General features: G+C 42.2%; 1 protein-coding gene across 1 annotated transcript in view; it reads left to right on the top strand.

The window, feature by feature from the left end:
- Positions 1–2116: 2116 nt before the first annotated feature.
- LOC311058733 (protein furry homolog-like) overlaps positions 2117–20039 on the top strand; it is a gene marked incomplete at its 5' end in the record, with an annotated part of 35795 nt that continues 17872 nt past the window's right edge. The window contains 17 exon segments of the mRNA XM_084076196.1: positions 2117–2215; positions 7634–7690; positions 7926–7951; positions 8201–8309; positions 8430–8516; positions 9155–9326; positions 9472–9579; positions 9753–10366; positions 10434–10567; positions 10654–10761; positions 11886–12123; positions 12680–12859; positions 13330–13416; positions 13858–14126; positions 17627–17717; positions 17835–17926; positions 19337–19509. Coding sequence (XP_083932322.1) covers positions 2117–2215; positions 7634–7690; positions 7926–7951; positions 8201–8309; positions 8430–8516; positions 9155–9326; positions 9472–9579; positions 9753–10366; positions 10434–10567; positions 10654–10761; positions 11886–12123; positions 12680–12859; positions 13330–13416; positions 13858–14126; positions 17627–17717; positions 17835–17926; positions 19337–19509 — 2644 coding nt within the window.

Raw genomic sequence — 20039 nt, 5'->3', positions numbered from 1 at the left:
TGTTGAACGTTCATTTGCGCATGCGCAAACGACATAGTCCCGTTTGGACTTTTTAGGACGTTAGGGAGAAATAACCAGGACTGCAAAATCGGACTTTTAGGGGAACCAGGACCTTCATAATCGGACGTTTAGGGGCTACTGACGGTTCTTCATTAAGTGACTAGTTGGGAGTGAGAATGTGTTGTGTCATAAGGCGGTGTGTTTTGTACCAGAAAAAATATATGATGATAAGAAAGGTCGGGTTATTTTGGTGGTTGGTACAATAGGGGACATATATCTGACTATTTTGAATTTATATGCCCCAAACGAAGAAGACCCCAGCTTCTTCAGGGAGGTTGCGTCACTGTTAGCTGATAATGCGAAAGGAATGATTATTTCGGGAGGCGACTACAACGCAGTTGTGAATCAGCAGATTGATAAGAAGCCATCCGTGGTCAGCCCAAAATCACTAAAAACAACAGCTTTGTGTGGCATGATTGAGGAATTGGGGTTAGTAGACATCTGGCGACTGAAACATCCTAGGGAAAGGGATTTTACTTTCTTTTCCAGGGTACATGGTAGTCACTCCCGTATAGACATGTTTTGTGTCTCTAAACAGGATGCACATAAAATAACGAGCTGCCATATTGAACCCATAACTATCTCAGACCACAGCCCAGTGGTGATGTCGGTGAATGTGGATTCAGGTACACGCCCCAGATATTGGAGACTTAATGTTTCTTTATTGAACAATCCAGAGGTGGTTCAAAAAATTAAAGAGGAAATACAAAACTACCTGGAACTAAATGATAATGGGGAAGTCTCCCCGTCCATTTTGTGGGGGGCGGCGAAGGCGGTAATAAGAGGTAAAATAATAGCCCTTTCTTCGGGCCTAAAAAAGGAAAGAGAGAAAAAACAAGTACAATTGGAAAATAGTATAAAAAAACTGGAAAGGGAACATAAAAATTCAGGCAGCAAGAAGGTTTTGGGGACGCTTGACCAACTAAGAAGGGAGCTTAACGACTTACTGACATATAAGGCAGAAGGTGCATTACGATTCACAAGTCAAAAATATTATGAAGCAGGTAATAGGGCGAGCCGCTTATTAGCATTCCAATTACGTAAGGCACAGGCAGGAAGGACAGTGTCAAAGGTGGTGGACCCGGGTTCAAACAAGATGGTCTCGCATCCTAATGATATCGCAAAAGCTTTTTCCACATTTTACAAAAAATTATATGAATCCCCTTTGGTTGAGAATAAGGAGGATAAAATTAGAGCTCTTATGGAAAAAATTAATTTGCCCAAATTAAGCGAAGAAGATTCACAATTTATGGTAGACCCAATCTCAATGGAGGAAATTGAAGAAGTAATAAAAACATTAAAAAATAACAAGTCTCCCGGGGTAGACGGATACTCAGGGGAATTTTTCAAATGTTTTGGGAAAGAGCTCATCCCTCTTTTACAGAGAGTATTTAACTATGCTCTTGGAGGGAAGGTCCCCCCTAAAAGTTTGTCAGAAGCTATCATTACTGTGATCCATAAGGAAGGAAAGGACCCTACTCTCTGTGCCTCATATAGGCCTATAAGCCTGTTATGCAATGATGTGAAGATATTGAGCTCTATCATGGCTAAGAGAATACAGAAGTGCATTACCAAGATAATTAACCCTGATCAGACAGGCTTCATGCCCGGACGACAGGGAATACATAATATTAGGAGAACTCTGAATATAATGTCTATAGCTCGGAAGAGTAAACAAACGTCAATGCTGCTTAGTCTAGATGCGGAGAAAGCGTTTGACAGGCTAGATTGGCTGTACTTGGAACATGCTTTGGAAAAAATGGGATTTCATTCAATTTTTATTGACTGGATTAAGGTTCTGTATTCTGCTCCAGTATCCAAAGTTAGAGTTAACGGTTATACATCTGACCAATTTGGGCTGAGCAGAGGCGTAAGACAGGGTTGCCCACTGTCTCCGTTGCTGTTTGCGATAAATATAGAAGTATTAGCGGAATTAATAAGGGGAAATCCTAACATATCCGGGATATCAAACGGATCTAATCCACATGTCATATCGTTATATGCAGATGATGTCATTTTGTATGTCAGTGACCCTTCAAAGTCCATCCCAATAGTCATGGACTGCCTGAATGAGTTTGGGATAGCGTCGGGTTACAAGGTCAATGAAGCAAAATCGGAGGCTATGATGCTGGTCGGGGAGTTTCCATCTCATCTGGTGGGGAAGGTTTCATTTAATTGGTCGCCCCATGGTTTCAAATATTTAGGAATAAAAATAACGTCAGACACCTCAAATTTATATAAAGCAAATTATGGTAAATTAATAGATCAATTAAAATTAGATTTGGCACGGTGGCAGATTCTCCCGCTTTCACTAATTGGTAGAATCGAGACAGTCAGGATGAATATTCTCCCCAGATTGTTGTTTCTTTTCCAGGCTTTGCCTGTCTGGATTCCGGCCTCGGTGTTTAAGTCACTAGATAAGATGATGTCGGCTTTCATATGGCAAAAGAGGAAACCAAGGATCAAATGGAAAATGCTAGGCTATCCAAAAAATCAAGGGGGGCTTAATCTTCCAAATTTAAGACATTATTACTGGTCGACTCAATTAAGTGGATTGGTAGAATGGATAAGACAAGATAAAGATACAAATTGGCTAGATTTGGAAAGCAATTCATGTCCACAGGTACCTCTTGAGTCATTGCCTTCTCTGGAGCTTAAAAAATGGAAAAATCTCAAGTTAAATAATGAATGGATGAGCTGTACGTATAAAGTCTGGTCCTTAATCAGGAAGAAATTGAAGCTGTCTCTATCAATATCAAGAGCCACTAGAATAGACAGGAATGAGGATTTTCTACCAAGTAAACTGGACTCGGGTTTCAGAGCGTGGACAGAGAAAGGTCTTGTTACAATTCATCAGTTGCTTGAGGGGGATTCCATTAAATCATTTAAGCAGTTGCAGGATAAATTTGGTTTGGATACTAAGGACTTTTACAAATACTTGCAGGTGAGAAGCTATCTGCTGTCACATAAGGATTGGGAGATTGTGAGACAACCGCCAACCCCTTTGGAACTGTTTTTAATTAGGATAACGGAGGGAAAAAAAGGGAGAAAAATTGTATCTCAAATATATAGCTGTTTGCAGTCCATAGTTTCAGGGAACACATTAGAGATTAAATCGAAATGGGAACTGGAAATGACAGTGATAATAGAAGATGAGGAATGGGAAAGGGCTTGTGAAGAAGGTCACAAAATCACAAACAGCCCATTGTGGAAAGAATTCAATTGGAAAACCAAAATGAGATATTTCAGAACCCCCCTCATGGTATCCAAATTTGATGTAAATACAACAGAATTATGTTGGAGGGACTGCAAACAGATTGGGGACCATACCCATGTGTTCTGGGATTGCCCTAAATTGGACAGTTACTGGAAGGGAATAAGCTCGGAAGTTGGTGCTATTCTTAATATAGATCTACCTTTGGACCCAAAAATATATATTATCGGTGTGGTTCCGGAGGGGTTGGCTAACATACAGACGGTTTATATCCTACATATCCTTTTGTTGATTGCTAGAAAAATGATTACCTTATCCTGGTTGAAACCTCTACCACCTACGATCAGCCAATGGCGTGAGAGGATATTGAAAATGTATACTATGGAAAAAATTACTGCCATGCTCCAGATGAAGTACGATGTGTTTCTGAAAAGATGGGCCCCAGTTATAGGGTACTTAAATTTGCCTATATGAAAGTATATGTTACCATGTATGTGTTCTTATGTGTCATGAAAATGTTTGTGTTGTAACTAGTTATATTTTTCCAAGTGAATGTCCTGATATTTAAAACCGATTTGATTTGTAATCTGTAATCTGCCGAATTGTCCTGTTTGTCTTTCTTTTCTGTTGTGTTTTTCTGTTGTGTCTTTTTCTTTATGTGTTTTTTTATTTTATTTTATTTTTTTATTTTAGTTTATTTGCTTAAAAGTAATTGTACAATGTGAATGCTCTGCAGAAAAGCAAATAAACGCCTTTGTTCAAAAAAAAAAAAATCCATCATACTTCTGGGTCAAATGACAAACACACCAACAACTAAGTTTGTTATACAGAAGTGGGAAACAAAAGGTTTTGAACGGCACTTTCATGCGTATAGTGTGACCCAGACTCAGACTTTGGCAGCTGTTGATGCAAGTAAACTACTTGATCATCATTCATTACATGCTGTGAAATCACACAGAGAACATGATGACTGTTTATACATCTCCCTTCGCTATAGAGTATTTTAGAATAAATCAGCTGACAGGGTGGGGGGGGGGGGGGGGGGGACAATAGAGTTTTAGATTAGTTCAAGCTGGAGTTGATGGAGGGTGAAAAAGATTAAGTAGAGCTAGGGTAGGGGGGTAAAGAGTTTCAGTGGAGACTAGGTGTGGGGGGCTGCTTTAGAGTTCACACAGCTCTCTATTGAAGCTTGTTCAACTCTTAAACTCAGTTTAACCCTAACCCTAACCCTAACCCTAACCCGCGATACGAGCTTGTAGATCTGCTATTTTTGAATAGCCCAAAGTGTAAAATAATGCTTTTTAGCTCAAAGTAAAATGCTAACATATGCCAATTCAGTATTCCATGGCATTCATAGTTTGGTATGAAGGATGATTTCCATTTCAATGCTATAAATCATTCACCAGTGCACCACTGGAGATGGTTATGGGACAGCTCATTGCTTACACTGTCCTGAGGAGGGTTCAGCATTTATTCATTGTATTCATTTATACAGCTGTTTTACAAAAGCTCTCACTTTCTTACAATGTTGGTGTTATAGCTCCTCCTGCAGGTCACAAAAATACATAGACTTGTCACTTTACACAGGAGTTTTTGTGTCCGGAACTGATCTTCTGTAGTGTGTTGTTGTCAGGAAGACACAGTTAGGTGTAACACCTCGTCCCTTTGAAGAGGAGCTGCGGGAGGAACGTGTGTTTGTTGTTAAAGTTTAAAACGTCTAAAACAACGAGGTATGTTTATTTAAGCTGTGTTTGTCTTTGTGTTCATGAGTTTTACGTGTGTTGTACAAATATACATGTTTACGTTATGTGTGCGTGTTGTGAGAGCTTGTTTACAGTTGGACGTTGGATTGAGGCTGATGTTAGAATGGTGTTTAATAGAGATGTTAAATACATGTGAGTAAAGGAACAACCAGTGAGTTGTTTAACCAGGAGGCAGTGATGGTGATGTGGGAGTAATGGTGGGATAAAGACATAGCATTATAGAAAGCCTAAAGACTATCGTAGATGTGTTTTATCCATTTTGAGAGTCCTAGCGACCACCCTCCCAGTGTGCCCTGGAATATCACCAGTAAAGCCTGTATTTCTCTGAACATGTACAAATGCAAAATATAAGGTACTTTCCCGCTTGCCCCACATGTTAACTAGGTGTCCGGAGTGTTTGTTTAATGTATTAATCCATATTTTGCTATAAAGAAGTGTTTTAATCCCGTCTGTGGCCGAACGCCATTTCTTCCCCCTCGTTTACTTCCTGTTTACATTGAGTGTAATAACGACTTTCACCGGATGCGCCCCGTCACTATTGCCCATTGGGAACTTCCGACAGAATCGGCCACAGACAGCATTAAAACACTTCTTAATTGAAACATATGGACTAATACATTACACAAACACGCCGGACCCCTAGTTAACATTTGGGGAAAGCACCTTATATTGTCTATTGTACATGTTCAGAGAAATACAGGCTTTACTGGTGACATTCCAGGTTAAACTGAGGGGGTGGAGCTAAGACTCTAATAGATATGAAAGTAAAAGTCAGACTGGATAAAACACATACGATAGTCTTGCTCTAAGGCTAATAAAGACACATGTAGAGAGTTTGATATTAAAGTAGACCCCATCACCCCATAATCAACGTCTGCTTGAATCCATTTCCTCCTCATTCATTATATATATATATACATATACATATATATATATATATATATATATATATATATATATATATATATATATATATATATATATATATATATATATATATATATATCTCTCTCTCTCTCTCTCTCTCTCTCTCTCTCTCTCACCTGGTTAGTGCTGATGCTGCTTACATCATGGTTAGATAATACTACTACTGTACTACTAATACGGGATAAATACTCCAGAAACACAACAATGCTTATTGCCAAGTGTGTTTGTACATGTCAGGTATTTGTCTCCATGAGGTTGATGCATTGAAAGGAAGTTTACACAGACGGTAGTAGCATACAGCAGTGGTTCTCAAACTTTTTCATGTCAAATTGACACTTATTAGCCCGCGGACCCCCATTTGAAAAGATATGCCAGGGACCCCCATAAGAGAAGGCTTTTTACGGCTCTAGCAGTGATTCTCAACCATTTTAATTTCAAGGACCCCCAGTTTGACATGCATTAGGGCTACGGACCCACATTTAATGGCATTTATATGCCTGGGACCCCAATTTATATTGTAAAATCAATGCTAGATTTAACTCTCAGAGTTACAGACCCATAAGGGTCCATTTGGTTCCTACCCATCATTTAGCTGGGGACCCCCTGGAACCCCCTGGGGGTCCCCGGACCCCACTTTGAGAACCATGGGCATACAGTACATATACCAAAATATACTTGTGTAAATGAAATGATTGCACACATACATTTAATTTCATATTCAGTCCACATACATACACTTGGTGGAGGGGATTTGTGTGAAGGGGACCTCTGTACAGTAGCTTTACTGTAGTAATTATTCTTCATTGACTGTGAGCTTGTAGATCTGCTGTTTTTTTTATATTTGGAAAAACATTTAAATTTTTTTTATGTAATGGCATGCCCACAGCACTGTAACATTGATGCTGCTATGTATAATATTATGTATTCTTCTATAGATAGCAGCTAATATTACACTACCTTGTACTATGTTATGTTGCAGTGATGTATATAGTCTGTATACATTTATACTATACTATCAATGGTATGTGTGTAGCAGTGATGTGTATATAGTCTGTATTCTTCCATAGATATCACTGTAATATTAAAGGTAGGGTAAAAGTGATATTTTTTGGTCCTTCCTATTGCATCATATTACAGAGTCAAATCGAACAATGCCCCTGAAATCCAGGGAAGGAGGACAAAGATTTCCCACAATAGTTTCTGCTGAAATGAATAGGCTAATATGTTATTAAATTACACTTTCAGGGCCAGGTCCTGGCTTAAAAAATTGCATTACTTTAAGATGAAGTAATGCCACCCACTCTTCACACACAGAATGTAATAAAATGCCCCCAGGTTTTTACACAGAGGGAACAAAAATGCACCCTTCTAAATTTTCGTAACTTTTCTACACTACCCTAAGGTCACGAAAATCATGTGTCAATGCCCAAAACAAGCATTTAAATAAACCAGAAGTTTAGTTATTAACAGATTGTGGGGAGTTCAGTCATCCATCAGTGACTCAAATGTCTCCTACACTGCGGCTGAAAACTAGTTATTGTGTTGACCATGATCAGCTGCTCCGGAAGACATGTAACTGACTACATCAGACCTATTTAATGTCACAGGTGAGTAATAATGTCCAGCTGTAATATGTCGAGGTTCTTAATCTTGTGTCTCTGATCGGCAGAACAAAGATCCCAAGATGTCCCGTGTGGCGCTGGAGTCGCTCTACAGACTGCTGTGGGTCTACATCATCAGAATCAAGTGGGCGGCCATAGCTGAATGGTTAGTGAGCCTGCGTAGGGAGCCAGAGGCCCTGGCTGCCCCAGGTTCGATTCCAGGCCAGGTCAGCATATGTGTCGATGAAATGAAATTTGTCCCTGAGCAAGACTCTTAACCCCTAATTGCTCACAGGTTCTCATTGGAAACAAGACCGCAAGGACTTTCATGAACAACCTGTTAAAAGGAATTATCCTTAGTGTGAGAGCAACACGGTCACGCAGAGGTCAGTGTTTACTAGCGCAACGCGCCCTGGTGCTTCATTTAAGCACCGTCATGTGACGTTGTCACACACTCGAAAATTGTCAATCTACAAGCTCACAACGCATCGCAACGCATGGTGAGCTTGTAGATTGGCAATTATTTGCCATGCGACACCGTCGTACGATGTAGAAATCAGGCTTCATGTATCAGATACTATGGAAAGGATGTGATTGTTCACCATTGAACACATCGTTCTCTCCTTGTTTCGCAGTCGATTACTCAGCATCGTTTCAGCACTTTTCCCCAAAGGTTCTCGCAGCGTGGTTCCCCGGGACACGCCGCTCAATATCTTCGTCAAGATCATCCAATTCATAGCTCAGGTACAGTAGGACGCCCATTTTCTTGTCTCTTAACCAATGTACCTGGATTGTGAACAGCTGAGGCTTAAAACTAAGGATGAACTAAAATGATCGCTGGTCTGTTCACATGTCCTCGCTCAGGAACGGCTGGACTTTGCTATGAAGGAGATTATTTACGACCTGCTGTGCGTGGGCAAATCTCACAAGACCTTCACCATCAACCCAGAGGTAAAATGAGTAAAGATTGAATATACATCACTTTCGCTCTCTCTCTCTCTCTATCTCTCTCTCTCTGTGCTATTTGTGTTGACACAACAAAACGATAAGGGAATAAAGATGCACCCCTCCAAGCAAAAGATTTGACAGGATAGTTCAGGATCATTTCTCATTTGTTGATGGATTTTTCATCAGTGAAATTAGCGCTGCTCTTGGCCTCTGGGTGGCGCAGGGGTAAAGTTCCTGTAAACCAGTGTGGAGAGTAGGGGTTTGACTCCTCCACAGGGCATCCGGCATTGGCTGGGCATTCCAATTCCAATGAGCGCAATTGTCCGTGTTTGTGGTGGGAAGCCAGGCAGGGAGGGGGATATATGTCACTGGACTAGCGACTCCTACAGGTTTGTGTCTGCTGTTCAGCAAGGAAGCGGAACTGGGAACTCCACACGAGTTATGCCCTCCCAGTGAAACTCTGCTCTGTCAGGTGAAAAGAAGCAGCTGGCGACGTCACATGTATTGGAAGATTGTGGTTGTTGTTGACTACATGAGTGATTTGGCATAACGACTAAACTGCGACTGTTCTCTCAGTGAGAGGTCTTGTCCGAGTCTATTATCCCCTCTCACTGTCCGTCTGCCCTTTTGTGTGTCCTCAGCGGATGAACATCGGCCTGCGTGCCTTCCTGGTGATTGCAGACAGCCTGCAGCAGAAGGATGGAGAGCCCCCCATGCCGACCACAGGGGTCATCATGCCGTCTGGGAACACCCTGCGAGTCAAAAAGATCTTCCTCAACACCACCCTCACAGACGAAGAGGCCAAGGTCATAGGTAGGCCTTAGTGCTGGGCGACATGGAATACAATCTATGTGCATAGCAGTCCATTTGTATGCTCTCTGAGTTACGAATGGATAAATGAACACTTTTTGGCTTCTGCTGTGTTAATGTAATGAAATGTATTAAATTCAATTTGCAGGCATGTCGCTGTACTACCCACAAGTATACCACCTCTGCAACAAAGAGGCAAAGAGGGAATGTCGGTGTCCGTCGATAAACATCATCTGGAACACCAACAAGCCCCCAAGTACCTCGGGGTTCGGCTGGACAGGACGCTGTCCTACAAACAACACCTGGAAGACGTCAGAGCCAAAGTAACATCTAGGGTCTCACTTATCCGCCGCCTCGCTGGCACAACCTGGGGTGCCTCTGCCAGGACACTGCGCATCTCTACGCAAGCCCTGGTGTTCTCTGCCGCAGAATCCTGTGCCCCAGTCTGGAGTAGAAGCACGCATGTGAAGAAGGTTGATCCTGTTATCAACAATGCCCTTCGGATCATAACAGGCTGTCTAAAACCCACCCCTGTGCCCTACCTGTCAGTCCTAGCGGGAATTGCCCCAGCCAGCCTAAGACGAGAGGCCGCTACCCTCGCGCTTGCTAGGAAAGCCAACGAACATGACTGGCATATCCTGCACGAAACAACAACTAAGGCAGTGCCCCCAAGCAGGCTGAAGTCCCGCCACCCCTTCAGCAGGACAGCACAACAGATGCTTGGAACCATCCCTGAGGACATGTCTGTAAGAGCATGGCTGGAAAATGCCTGGAGACGGGAGTGGGAGTCGGCTGAGCCGTCACGGATGCACCACCACATCCTAGACCCTGGGGATGGAGTCCAAGGAGAACACCTACCACGCCGGCAGTGGACACTGCTGAACCGCCTCCGTACTGGGGTTGGCCGGTTCAAGTCGCCCATGAAGAAGTGGGGCCTGACAGACAGCGCAGTATGCGAGTGTGGCGAGCCTGAGCAGACTGCCGACCACATCATCACCACCTGTCCTCTGTACAGACCTCCTTCAGAGGACGGCCTCTTCCAAGTGGGACCAGAGACATTGGCGTGGCTTTGCGACACTGAGCTGGACATATGACGATGATACACGAAAGAAGAAGAAGAAGAAGAACCCACAAGTGAGGAAAGCCTTAGATAACATCCTTCGTCACCTGGACAAGGAGGTGGGGCGGTCCATGAGCATGACCAACGTGCAGATGTCCAACAAGGAGCCAGAGGACATGATCACGTACGTTACCTTCTACCATGCTTGAACTGTCTCGTTCCCAGGGCTCGTAATCCATAATAATCCATAATCCATTTGACGTGTTCCAGGGGTGAGAGAAAGCCGAAGATCGATCTGTTCCGGACGTGCGTGGCGGCCATCCCCAGACTGATCCCGGACGGCATGAGCAGACAAGACCTCATAGAGCTTCTGGCCAAGTAAGAACCCCTTCCTCTCTCCCCCTCCTTTTATGCCAGGGGTTGCCAAATGTGATCAGCTCGAGACCCAAAAGAGGAATTTGGTGTCTCCCCTGGGACCCAAATGTACAAAAATACATTATGAATTAGTCGGAATAAGTCCTATTTCAAAAATAGTGATAATAGTGGCTCACGTGTGTTTTTCTTTCATTTCTGAAATCTTGAAAGAAAATGTTAGTTTATTTTATTCTTACAATTTCTGACAAATTAGATTTTGTTTTCTTTAAGTTATATCTGAAAATCTGTTCATTTTATCCAGATTGGATAAAATGAAAATGCACTGGAGTTTAACAGTCTACACACTCCTGGACCACTGGCCCTATTAACACTTCATGTGCGATTTTGTCGCTGTGGAAACCTTATTATGTCCAAAAGCGTTACTTTTCAGTAAATAGAAAAAATAATCTGTGTTCTAATTATTATATTAGTTATATATTAGTAAAACACAAAAATAACAGATCTACAAGCACACATGTCACATCGCAATGTGTTGTGAGCTTGTAGATAAGCTATTTTTGTGACTTTTGTGTGACGCTGTTGTATGGCGAAGTAGGGCATTCACTTACGAAAAAACAAAAGGTTGAAATTTGGAAATACAAGGTTTCTGCCCAACAGCAATGATTATTTATACAGCACTTTTCAACAAGGCTGTTGAAAGTGCTCTACACAAAACATTAAGAGTATTCAAACAAAGTGCAAAAGAAGCACATTATAAAAGGGCATTTGAATACGATTAAGCATTGAGTATAGAAAATAAGAATAAAGAGAATAATGAATGACATGAATCAAAAATCTCAATAAAAGGTAGTTAAAAGAACAGAGTTGTAGCAGACCTGCTCTTTTCTGGGACTTTGTTCCATATATGTGGTACATAAAAACTGAATGCTGCTTCAGAAGGTGGTCACTAACATGTTTGCGTTGTAATTTAAGCTAGCAGGAAATATTTGTAAAGGTAGCATATTAACCACTTAAATTTGATTAGGGTCCCAGGGTCTCTCTCTATACTTGGTCCACTAGCGATGCTAGGTTTCATGTGGCTAACAACAGGTGTAAACGGGGCGGTCTCTCTCCCTCCCCTCTCCCAGACTGACCATCCACATGGACGAGGAGCTGCGTGGCCTGGCCTTCACCACCCTACAGGCCCTGATGGTGGACTTCCCGGAGTGGCGCGAGGACGTCCTGTCAGGCTTCGTCTACTTCATTGTACGCGAGGTGACGGACGTCCATCCCACGCTGTTGGACAATGCCGTCAAAATGCTGCTGCAGCTCATCAGCCAGTGGCGCCAGGCCGTCCAGAGCAGCAACAAGAGCCACGAGGCTCAGGTGGGTCCAGAACCAGTCCAGACTTGGAGTTGGGTGGATTTTCTAGGGCTGTGGTTTTCAAAATGTTTGTGCCCCAAGGCACAGCAAAGGGCAAGTCAAAATCTCAAGGCACACCTGTGCACACCTGTGCAAAATAGCCTCTGTAACATATGGTATCATTCTTATCACTCTGTAAATGCTTTTTATCTATTAATGGCAAATACAAAGTTTAACCACTTAACCACTTGAACCCTAGTGTCCCTATTCTGGGAGCAAACATTCAGTGAAGATAGCAAATCTAGAAGCTCGCAAGTTGTGAGCTTGTTGAACGTTTTTACAAGCTCATAAATATAATAATTCTCCGAAATAGGGATGCCAAGTTGAAAGTACTGATATAATAAAATGAAAAGATAATTCATTACTTTTTGTATACTTTCAAAAATGATGTGTGGTTGTCACAAAATCTCAAGGCACCGCTGGACTGGTCTCACCGCACACCGCTTGGGAGCCGCTTGGTACTAGGCTCTGTGTTTTAGGCTTTTGGTTTTGCTGTGTTAAGTCTACGCTCTTGTTCCACCAGGCGCCAGGCAGCGGCCAGTCTCTGTCCCTGGAGCGTACGCCTCTGCTGAACGTGCTGCATGTGGTGGAGGGCCTGGCACTGGTGGTGCTGTGCAGCTGCCGGCCCGCCACCCGCAGGCTGGCCGTCAACGTCCTCAAAGAGGTCCGCGCCCTGCACACAGCGCTGGGCCTCGCCAAGGTAAACACAAGCTGTGTCAGGTTTAACTGTGAATAACTTCTTTTAATGGTATGTTTTGTTGTATTTGTAACTGTACTTTTTCTGACCTTTTTGAATCTCACCCCTGACAAATGACAGAAATATAGGGTAAGTGTTTTTTTTTTGTTGTTAAAATAAGTGAGGAGTCTATAACAGGAGTCTCTCCAGCTCTCCAGATTGTATCCAATCAGGATAGAGAACTCACACAGGATACGGATTAAAGAAGTGATGACACAAAGAAATGTTTAAAAATTAAAGAGATGGAGAGACAGGGAGACCCCTGTTACTGAACAAACACTCTATACAGCAATGATTACTATCAGAAGTGCATTAACCTTTTAGCAACACTTTTGTGTTGCTAAAAATATCACTTCCTCTACCTTTAAAACAATAACTAAATTGTGTGGAATCTCTTGCAACATGTACTTAATGCCTGTCTGTCCATCTTCCAGGGGGATGAGGAGTTGGCCATCGACGTCATGGACAGATTAAGTGCATCGGTGCTGGAGAGCTTCATCCATCTCACAGGAGCTGACCAGGTAAAAAAAAACACACACACACACACACACACACACACACACACACACACACACACACACACACACACACACACACACACACACACTACACGAGTGGTTCTCAAAGTGTGGTCCGGGGACCCCCAGAGGTCGTTGAGGAGGTTCCAGGGGGTCCCTTGCATAATGAGGAACATTACATTACACTCAGCCCTATTTCATATTTTGGCTATTTGAAAATAGATATTCTGAAACGTTTTGTCCCTTTTTGCACAAAATCTTTTCATGTGGTGGTCGGCCGCTAATACGAATCAATCTGGGGGTCCTTGACATGAAAATGTTTGAGACCCAGGCGGTTCTGTAGTGACTACAGCACATACAGAAAACATGCACCACCATGCATGCGTGGTGGTGAGCCTTCTTGGGCCTCACTCCTCCCTCTCTCTAACCCGAACCCCCCCACAGACCAACCTGCTGTACTGCCCCAGCGGAATCGACCTGCAGACCCTGGCGGAGTGGAGCTCGTCTCCCATCAGCCACCAGTTCGACGTGGTGAGCCCCTCGCACATCTGGGTGTTTGCCCACGTCACGCAGGGCCAGGACCCCTGGGTCATCAGCCTGTCCAGCTACCTGCGCCAGGAGCACCTGCCCAAGCACTGCCCCACCGCCGTCAACTACGCCTGGATGTTCGCCTACACCCGCCTGCAGCTGCTGTCGCCACAAGTTGACATCAAGTACGTCTACTCTCTGTGTGTGTGTGTGTGTGTGTGTGTGTGTGTGTGTGTGTGTGTGTGTGTGTGTGTGTGTGTGTGTGTGTGTGTGTGTGTGTGTGTGTGTGTGTGTGTGTGTGTTCCACCAGTGCTTTTGTGTAGTTTGAGGGGCTCAGGAAATAATCATGTCACCTAGTGTCTTTAATACGTGCCTTGATAAGGCTTTTAGATCCTGTTTGCCAATTGTTCCCTCCTTTAAAATAGGTCACTTGGCACAGAGGTGACAGGTTGCCGCAGCCCTTAAATTTTTTAACAACTTCACTACATTTTTAAAGCTGCAATCCTCGCGTTTTATGTCTGTCGGCTCCCTCTCCCGATGGAGAGAGGTAACTGCAACGATGTGCAGGGGTCTAGTCTAGCAAAGGGTCCTCAGAATTGCTACAGGGGGGCTGCCAAATCTTTGTGTGATAGGGAACGCTCTTTTTTTTTCTTTCTACATTAACCACTTGAACCATAGCATCCTTTTTCTGAGGGGAAAATTAGCCAAACATAGCCGATCTACAAGCTCATAACGCCTTGCGGCAATTATTTTCAGCAGAGGTTTGGTGTAGGGAAAAAGGAGCAGACCAGTATCAAGGGTTTAAGTGGTTAACTGTCTGAAAATACACATTAACATGAATCCAACACAACGCTACACAAGTCTATGAAGCTATCTAAGAACATTTTTAATCTGCAACACAATTTATAACATGTAGTGGGGGTCCCTGCTTCATCTCTCTCTCAGCTAAGGGGTTCTTGGCCTGAAAACCATTGAAGACCACTGGTCTAGTGTAACTTAAGTGTCCTACCCGACACCAGGGTCTAAATGTCTCAACTGCTGATGTGCTTGTTATATTGTATTAAATGTTTTATTCTTTTTCAAAGAAAAAAAAAGCTAAACGTTTCTTTGCTCTCAACAAATCACAAAATGCATAATCGTGTAATCATCAAAAACGATATTAGCAATATTCATATTGTCATAATAGTGTAAGTTAACCAAATGAACCCCATCATCCTTATTCTTTGCATGTCATAATAGGTGAACATTCGGCTAAAATAGAAGATCTGCAAGCTCACGAAGCGATGCATTATGAGCTTGTAAATCTTGTAGATTTTCAGTGAAGAGATTTGGTTTAGAAAAAGAAAAGAATGGGGCCAAATACACGTCATGTACTATGACGGGTGAGGCGATCTTAAATGTGTATATTGGACTGAATTTGGGGTGGGATACAGCCACCCTGATTTGGACAGTAAACAACCCACAAACTATAGTAATCGATTATGTACTTTGTGTCCGTCGATGTCCTCTGAAAGGAAGAACAAACTCCTTCACTACCGACGATGCAAAACATTTAGCATAATTTGGCGTGTGCTCCTCATTTTCCTTCAGATTGACCAACACTTTGTCATATTTCAGGAGCTGCCGCTCCTAAAATATGAAGCAGCCGGGAGATGTTGCTTTATGTGTAGACTCTTTGTGCAAGAGGTTTAGAAGCAGATCTTTTGGCCAGTGAACGGGCACTTAGCTGGAATGACTGTGGTTGCAGACTCTCTGCTATGGGTGATGTCATCCTATCTGTCTGTGAATGTGCCCACGCGCTGTTAATGCCACCATCCTGTCCATTATGTCACTGCAGCCCACGTGTCTAAATATGCCTGGATATTCTCCTTGACTAGACTTGTTTGTCTCAGCTGTGTTTCCTTCATATGTTTGAGTATCGCAGGATGCCTGCAGGTCTACACTTTCAACCTGGTTCATCCCTATTCTGGCCATTATAGGCAATACATTTCCAAAATAGTGAAAATAGCAGATCTATAAACGTACGTGTCGCGATGCGTTGAGCTTGTATATCGGCTATTTTTGAGGTGGTTAAAGGATACCGCTTGCGTTTTATTTATTTTACATTGGTTAAAACGTATGAAACCAAACCATACTCTATAACTGATATAAAGACAGCTAAAACAAATATGCAAACCTTGTTATTTATCTTTTCACTCCTTAGATATGACAGATTATGTCATTTTGACCTTGACTTCACTTTTCACCTTGGAGGTTGATGAAAGAATGGGCAGCAGTTGGGAAATTGCATGTAGATATGATTATTAAAGTATCAGAGTCAGACTACTCTCATTCCACATATTCACTGTTGCTATGCTCACGCTATGACAAGTTTCACAATGCTGAATACAGAGTGATGCTAGTCTGACTACATGGAAGTATGTGTGTACCTTAATGCAGTACATTATTTGTCTTTTCAGTCCTTATAAAGTATTGTTACCCTCCCTGCCCGCAGCAAGGCCTGGCAGGGAATTGTAATTGGTCTCTGTCTGTTTGTTTGAGAACGGATGGGCAGGTTCTCAAGAAATATGGAGGGAATGATCAGTAGGCTGCCCTGAAGACCATGATTAAAGCAGCACTATGTAACTTTCCTCTTCTACCCCGGATTTGAACCCGGTTTCCTGTGCAAGTGCTGAAAGTTATATCACTAAGCTAATAGAGCTGCTTGCTCAGGGGATAAATTGCCATCAGGTCAAAATGTGTGTGTCTAGGTGAGACATGACCTTTGACATGATCTAAATATCTCAATAAAAGAGCAGGGAGACAAAATACAACCACCCCAATTGATTACGTCATATTGTATTATCATACTACAAAATTACATAGTGAGGCTTTAAGTTTTGGCTTGAAAACGTCAAAGGCCAACCTTTATAATATCTCTTATGGTAACTGAATGGGTAGAGAGGCTTTCTGGTAATGAAGAAGGTCACCAGTTTGCCCACTGGTCTGCCCAGTCTGTGTGTGGAACTTAAAGGAGAATTTTGGACTAAGGTTTTCTTACCTTTTCTATGAATGGTACAGTAGAAAGATTTCTTAACTCCATCCCGGGGCCGCCACAGCTTAAAACGTGCGTGGATAGGCCTTGTGTTAGATCGCATATTTTAATAGCTATTATTTTATTTTTTTGGTGAGATCTGACGTTCATAGTGACAGAACACTGTAAAAAACAAACAAAAAAACAAGTCTCGCTAGACGAGATTGAAATCTCGAGATTTCAATCTTGTCTAGCGAGACTTAGGTTTGTTTTTTGTTGTTTTTTTTTGGTTGCATATTGTTCTGTCACTATGAACGTCAGATCTCACAAACAAATACATTTAAAAAAGCTATTAAAATATGCGATCTAGCACAAGGCCTATCCGCGCACGTTTTAAGCTGTGGCGGACCCGGGATGGAGTTATAAACATTTTCTACTGTACCATTCATCCTAAGATATCATAACATCATAGAAAAGGTAAGAAAACCTTAGTCCAAAATTCTCCTTTAACCCCTAACTGCTCCTTGGGTGCTGTATAATGGCATCCACTGCCCAGGAGCGCTTCTATTTCGTTCACGAGACCATTTACACCAGATATATTTTAGGGTGAGTAATTCATAGAAGAATAGTAATAGATTATTTCTTAAATTCTATATGAAGAAAAAAATGCAGACATCACGACAGTTTTGTTAATTTGTCTTCCAGAGAGTTGATCGAGGAGCTGAACCCCATCATAAAAGAAGCTTTGGAGAGAAGACCTGAGGTGAGGACAGCTTCAATCATCTCTCAGGTTCTAGTCTTGCATAGTTCTGCATGTTGGCATGCTGGTCAGTTTGTGCATGTGTCCTAAAACAACCACCCAACCATGGTCCGTTTGCAGAACATGAAGCGACGCAGGCGACGTGACATCCTCAGGGTCCAGCTGGTCCGGATATTTGAGCTACTCGCCGACGCTGGAGTCGTCAGCCAGTTGTACGTGGTGAAACCAGAACTAGTTAACGCCGCTAGCATCCTTAGGCCTGTCACAATTATTACATAATCGCAATTATTTGAGACAATCGTCATAATCGTTTCCATGTTGAAAATTGTTCATACATGTTCAAACATTTTCCAGAAATAGCAGAAATAGCAGATTGCAGAAAATAGCAGAAATAAGCTTGTTGATCTGCTATTTCTGTAATTTTTTACTTTTTTAAAGTATATAATTATAAATATGTCATTTCTGATCATTTATGATAAATATGTAATTTATTTGTATATTTAAGTTATTCTTCATAATATCTACACTGTGCATTATTTATTATGAGGCCTAAAATTCCAATGTTCTATGCCAAAAACACAATTATTTGTTTACTAACCATTAATCGTGAACTCAAATTTGTAATCGTGACAGCCCTAAGCGTTCTGTGTAAAGCCTGATACATACCTTGTCGGAAATAGCAGATCTTCAAGCTTGTAGATCTACTATTTCCAGCGTGCAACACCAGTGTAAGGCGGTGTATATCAGTGGTTCTCAACCTGTGGGTCGGGTCCCCGGGGGGGTCCTCATAGGATTTGGGGGGCGGGTCCCCAGATGACAGTGAAGTGACAATTTAAGGACTTTTAAGACCTTTTTAATACCTGGAGAAAAAAAAGAAAGAAAGAAAAGAAAAAATACCATTATTACATAAAATACTGTATACAAACTGGTCAAAGTTTAACAATATAATTTAAGAAAGATGCAAACATTTTGAAAATAGCCGATCTACAACGTGAGGCGTTGTGACCTTGTAGATCTGCTATTTTCAAAATATTTATCTGTGGAACCGAGTCAAACTAAATGTAATGCCTCAACTCCCAGTGCCTCAACTCACCAGTTCAAATATGTTTTTTTTGGGGGGGTCACAGCCTGAAAAGGTTGAGAACCGGTGGTATATATTAGCGCAGGGGTCTTCAACGTTTTCAGGCCAAGGACCCCCTAGCTGAGAGAGAGATGAAGCAGGGACCCCCTACTCTATATTGCATAAAATTGTGTTTCAGATAAAAGTTTTTTTTTACTTAGTCTGCTCTTTTTTCCCTCTACATCTATAGCCTCTTTGCCAAAAATAGCCGATCTACAAGCTCTCAACGCCTCGCAGCGCGAGGCGTTGAGAGCTTTTAGATCTGCTATTTTCGGCTAATGTTCCTCTCAGAAAAGGAATTCTAGGGTTCAAGTGGTTTATGTAAAAAAAACTAAATCCTATCACACAAAGATTTGGCGGACCCCCTATAGTAGCTCTGAGGACCCCCTAGGGGTCCCGGACCCCCTGTTGAAGACCCCTGTATTAGCGCATTAGTATCTATAACAATGTTGTTTCCAAAGACAAGGCTGCCGTTCTTACTGTGTGTTGTGTGTGGATGCAGAGCCAGTGGAGGTCTGGATGGGGACAGCCACTCTCTGAACAGCACGCTCTTGGAGTATGTTGATCTGACCCGACAGCTGCTGGAGGCCGAGAACGACAAGGACTCTGACACGCTGCGGGACATCCGCTGTCACTTCAGTGCCCTGGTGGCCAATATCATTCAGAATGTTCCAGGTACATCTGTCTCATCCATCTATGTCTGTTTGGCTCACTCCATTCTTGTACAGTGAGCTGTGTTAGATGATAGCTTTTTCCTTTTATTTATTTTTTTAACTTTTATTTGGCCAAGATGTGTAGTTCATAATCTTTTACACCCCCCGTCTGGGTCATTTATAGGGCTCTTTCCCGCCAAGTCTATAGTGTTAATTATTGTGATTTATGTTGTTAATGTGATTAATCTCAGTTTAGGAAATGTACCACATTTTTCTGTGGTGCTAAAGCTTTATCCTTTCTTGCTTATCTGTTCCTATTTGTCTTTTCTTTTTTTTTTTCCTTTCCTTGGGGAACACTCGTTTATGAATTAATTGGTCTATGAATTAGCATTGTGTGCATAAATTAACGTCCCGTTTAGCAAGAGTTTGAGGTATTTGTACTTTGATGAAATGTTTATTGAATTCATAAATGACAAATAATCTCTACTGACAATATTGTCAGTAGAGATTGTCATTTTTTATGAGACATACAGTATCACACACGCACACACA

This window comes from Gymnoscopelus microlampas (assembly GCF_963454915.1).
Source record: "Gymnoscopelus microlampas genome assembly, chromosome: 13".
Lineage (NCBI taxonomy): Eukaryota > Metazoa > Chordata > Actinopteri > Myctophiformes > Myctophidae > Gymnoscopelus > Gymnoscopelus microlampas.
Note: the sequence above shows the minus strand (reverse complement) of the source record. Positions and strands in the feature narration are given on the sequence as shown.